Raw genomic sequence first — 4758 nt, forward strand, 5'->3', positions numbered from 1 at the left:
AAATAAACCTACTAAAAGTTGAAGTTCCATCTATCATTAATAAAAAGTTACATACTTCAAGTAAAAAATCAGACGAGCATCACACAACGACTCCTCCGTGGCCCAATGGATAAGCCGCTGGTCTACGGAATCAGATATTTTGGGTTCGATCCCTAGCGGAGTTGTTTGTCTTTTTTTTTTCCTTTTCCTTTCTTGTTTCTTGGGTGTGTTCTACGGAGTAGTTTTTTCTCTTTCCTGGGTGTGTTTGCAGTTGTGTTGTATGCCTGTATTTACCTGTCTAGTGTTCTACCGAGTAACAGTTCGTACGAGCTTACATTCTTATTCTTATAAACCCTCAAACCTTACATATAATAGGCATATATAGCTTACAGTTACAGGGTTGCACAAGTTATTTTCAGTTTGTGTACCTCCATTTTTCGGGGGTTTTTTTTGGCTCTCCTGGGCGTGTTTGCATTTGTGTTTGTATTTACCAGTCTAGTGTTCTACCGAGTAACAATTTGTCCGAGCTTACATTCTTATAAACGCTCGGACCTTACATATAGGCATATATAGCTTACAGTTACAGAGTTGCACAAGTTATCTTCAGTTCATGTACCTTCATTTTTTCATGGTGTATTAACTCAAACAAACCGAGGAGCAAGCTAACAAATTTTCAGTTCACTGTACCAACGCTATTAAAATCTGATCACGCTACTTTAGTGGTCACCAATGTTCAAAAAGGCGACATTAGGCGTCCGTCTAGGCGCGACTAGGCACGAGGCGAGGGGGTCCCGCCTGGCCTAGGGGGTAGGCGGACCCCTAGGCGGCGGCGGCAGGCGCGTGCAGGCACGTGCTGCGGAAGGGAGGAGGTTGGCCGCTGTGGAGAAAGAAGCAGAGCCGAGCGGCGACGGAGAAGGGCAGAGTTGGGCGTTTGCGGTTGGAAGGAGATGCGGATAGATAAGGATAAGCTGGTTCATGCTGATGGAAGGGCCTTTTTCTTTTCTTTCTTTTTTTATAAGAAAAGGATGGAAGGGGCTGGGAGGAGTATGGATAAGATGGGCTGGGCTCTTTTGATGGGCCTTTCTTCCAACTTTAGGTCCACATGTCTCATATTTCTTCTTTTATTTAAGATGATCTAAGGTAATATATGAATGTGTATTAATTAAAGTTAAAACACCTAGAAAAACGTCTAGGCTCGCTTAGGCCCGCCTAGGCTCTAGGTTATGGGTCATCGCCTAACGCCTTTTTTGAACATTGGTGGCCACATTTAAGCATGTGCAGTCGTGACAGCTAGAAGCCTAGAACCAAATCTGACAGTGAATGTGCCTATGCTAGAACCAACATTTGAGTTGAAAATAATCAGCCTGTTCGTTTCGGCTGAAACGATCGTGGATTATAAGTCAGAAGTACTGCTGGCTGATTTGGTGTGAGAGAAAAATACTGTTGCCTCGGCGGCCCGTTTGGATTCCTCGCCGGTGCTCACTTTGCCTGGTTGATCAAAGTTCATGGTGTTTGGTTCCTTTACTTGCTGTCTTGTTACCCATTGCTTTCAATATTTCTCCTTGCTAAAGAGAGCCAATCCGGCTCGCCTCGGCTGGCGAGGCTAGCTTTATAGAGCGAGGCCAGGCAACACGGTGAGACATCCAAGCACACCTTTGCCGAAACTGTTCATACATTGTCCCTTTAACCAAATTATTTGACTGTTTTCGGGCACCACTGGAGTAATACAACATTCTCAGTTGATAAAGTAACACACAATTATTAGAAAGAGTATTTCTAATGACCGATGCAACGGCTTAAGCCGTGTCTAGGACTTGGCAGGAGATGGCATTGTTGTTGTTGTGTAGATGGATTTCAGCTGCCTATTTATGAGCTTGCTGTCATAGAGAGCCAGCTGCAGCTCCATGCCATCTGACCACCATTGCTGTAGCCCATGCGCCTCAAGGAACTTCTGCGGGCCTTTTGATGTCACAAAGAGCTTTGCGACCACATCACCAGCAATCTCACTTGCCTTGCGTTGTTGTTGCTGTTCATCAGAAGCACCATCTGTTGTTGTGGACGAGCAAGAGGGAGCGTTGTAGTGGCAGCAGATGTAATCACTGTTGTTGACATACAAATGTGGCATCCATTTCTTCTCGGTGCGCAATCTCTTCTTGTCACTTGCCTCTGCCTTAGCAGTCTCAAGTGGTGGTGCTGTTTCTTCCTTCAATGGCAGACTTCCTTTGACTTTCTTCCACAGGTAGCTGGCCTTCTCACTCATGCTCCTTACACCCATGGCCAGTGAAACAGAAGGTGGATTGAAAAGATGACACTCCACAAAAACTCCTTGTTTGGCAAGCTCTTTGCAGACTTGAAGTGCAAAGCCAGCTCCCAAGGAGTGCCCAGCAACACAAACATTGGCGCTGCCAAACTTCTCAACTGCTGATTTTAGTGCTGCTAAAGCACCAACAAATCTCACTGAACCTTTGAGGCTCTCCCATACCAAGAAACGAAGGTCATCCTGCAGGTCTCTCTTCATAGTTGGCTTCTGCAGGAGGGTTCCTCTAAGAGCTAACACAGCCCTTGGGGCCCCGCTTGGTCTTATGAGGATAAAGTCAGATAAGGCAGAAGAACGATCCCACTCCAGCATGGCGCCATAGATGGAACCATCTCTCTCATCCACCAATGTCTGTGTGACCTTGTACTTGAAGGGTTTCCACCATTTTGGAGCGAGGCCATCCTCTTGACCTTTCTGGTCCTGCCTGTCCAGTTCAAGCAGGTAGACTGCTTGAATGAAGCAGGCCATTACCATCCTTTTGTAATTTGGATCCTTCCTGCAAATCAATTACAGCAAGAAAGAATGTTTAGGGGGGAAAGGTGCATCATGGCCTATGGGATACAAATCATACAATGGCATAAAGTCTAGTACAGATTTCAAATGGATTCTTTGGCATTGACATAAGGCTTGCCAGAAGCTGCCTTCCCCATACCAAGATTTTATTTTTGATTAATATTTTAAAATAACTCTCGTCAACTAAATTTTCAAAAACAACCCATTTGGCCACTGAGGCCTATTGCATGGACAAAAAGGTTTGCCATGGAAACCATAGCTGGAATTGCTATGGAAACCATATCTGGAATTGCGCATAGACTTAATGGTGAAGTAAGAGCAGAAAGAATTCTGTAAATTGCCATGGAAACCATAGCTGGACACAGACTGTTATTCAATAAAAGCGTGTGCACAGAAAACGTGTTTTGTACCCCCATGGACTCACGCACAGAACACGTTAGTTTCAGGAAACTTGAACCATTGTTCCTTGCTTTCTTGTTTTCTGATTTCCTCCAAGAAGGCTACAGCAAAACTTGAGCCACTGCTCACTGCTTTTTTGTTTTCTGTTTTCCTCCAAGAGAAGGCAGGAGCAGTGCCTTTGTTTCTTCCAATCAACCATAAGTTAACCTTGCTTGCAGGAATAGTAAACAATTCTGTTACTCCAAAAACTGCACACTAAGCACAAAATGGAAAAATTCCACAAAACTCAACTCTCGAAAAATTGTTTGCTGGACTGCAAACGGTGGCTAATCACCAGAATATTTATTGGGCCCTGTAAAAGGTGCAGCCACTTATGGGATAGTTTCTATACTTGTTATGTAGACACTACATAGAAACTAGTAAAATTCACAATGGATGGTTCCTTCAAAGTAAATGTTACCCAATCCCCTGTTTTATCTCTGGATCATCTACCATGCAACGGGATACTGCAAAATCACAATGTCGCTACCTGAAAAAGGTAATCGATTTTGCCGCATGCCGATTGAAGAACCTTCCATTCTCATTCAACCGCGAGCAGGGAAGGGGAATCGCGCAATCGGCGCCAGCATTCGTTTATCCCCTCCCGATCAAAAACCAAGGGAATGCCCAAAAAACAAGGTGCCAGCTGCAAGACCAAGCGATGGCCCCTGATCCAACTGAAACCTAGAAGCCCGCAGCTTGAACGAAACCACATATATACAAATAACCCGCCATCCGGATCCGGCCATCCAATCTTCATTCAGGAATGAAAACAAAGTAGGAGTACATGATTTCAAAGACACGGGAAGCGCGATCGCTTACCAGCTCGATCTGATTATCTCCTTCCAGTTGGGCGGCGGCAGGTTGCGCGGCCCGGACACGTGGAAATCGTAGGGGTGACCCTCCGCCTCCGCCTCCGCCTCCGCCGCGGCCACCACCACGGCGCCTCCGCCGCACCCTCCTCCCTCCACCTCCACCACCAGCTCCTCGTCCTCCCCAAGCGCCTTCACCTCCCCCGCCGCTGGAGCTGGTGCGGGGGGCAAGTCGTTCGGCATCGTCGTGGCGCAGGCCATACGCCGCCGCCCCTGCCCGGGCCCGTGTTCGCGGCGCGTGGTGGGGATGGCGAGATGCAGAGCGCGTGCGCGCAAGGGGGTCGGCAACGGTCGAAACGGCGTGGGGGCGAGGAATGTCGAGTGCGCGAGCGCGAGGATTCTCGGGTGCCAGGTGGGAGAGCGCGGCGGTGGGGTATTTGGGATCTCAGGAAGAGGACAGCGGCACAGCGCCCCAACGGTCATGTTTGGAAGGGGAGCCGCAACTGGCACTGGGGGGTGTCATTACGGGCTTACGGCAGGGCCAGAGGTTGTGTGGCTTGAGCGTGTTGGCAATGAGTATGCCCTTCCTCGTTGAAAGGTTGTTGATCTTTTCCCTTTCCGTTCTCATTTCCGGCCGTGGTTTAAGAATTTTCTTTTTTTATTGAAAAATAGTACTCCCTCAGTTTTAAATTATAAAAT

General features: G+C 47.3%; 1 protein-coding gene across 1 annotated transcript; it reads right to left on the minus strand.

Moving 5' to 3' along the window:
• Positions 1–1609: 1609 nt before the first annotated feature.
• LOC136459017 (GDSL esterase/lipase At4g10955-like) lies at positions 1610–4542 on the minus strand. The gene is made up of 2 exons (XM_066458916.1): positions 4070–4542; positions 1610–2792 (listed from the first exon to the last, which is right to left on the minus strand). The coding sequence occupies exons 1-2, from the start codon at positions 4540–4542 to the stop codon at positions 1787–1789; spliced, it is 1479 nt and encodes a 492-aa protein (XP_066315013.1). The 3' UTR covers positions 1610–1786.
• Between the last annotated feature and the right edge of the window lie 216 nt (positions 4543–4758).

This window comes from Miscanthus floridulus, chromosome 6, assembly GCF_019320115.1.
Source record: "Miscanthus floridulus cultivar M001 chromosome 6, ASM1932011v1, whole genome shotgun sequence".
Taxonomy (NCBI): Eukaryota; Viridiplantae; Streptophyta; class Magnoliopsida; order Poales; family Poaceae; genus Miscanthus; species Miscanthus floridulus.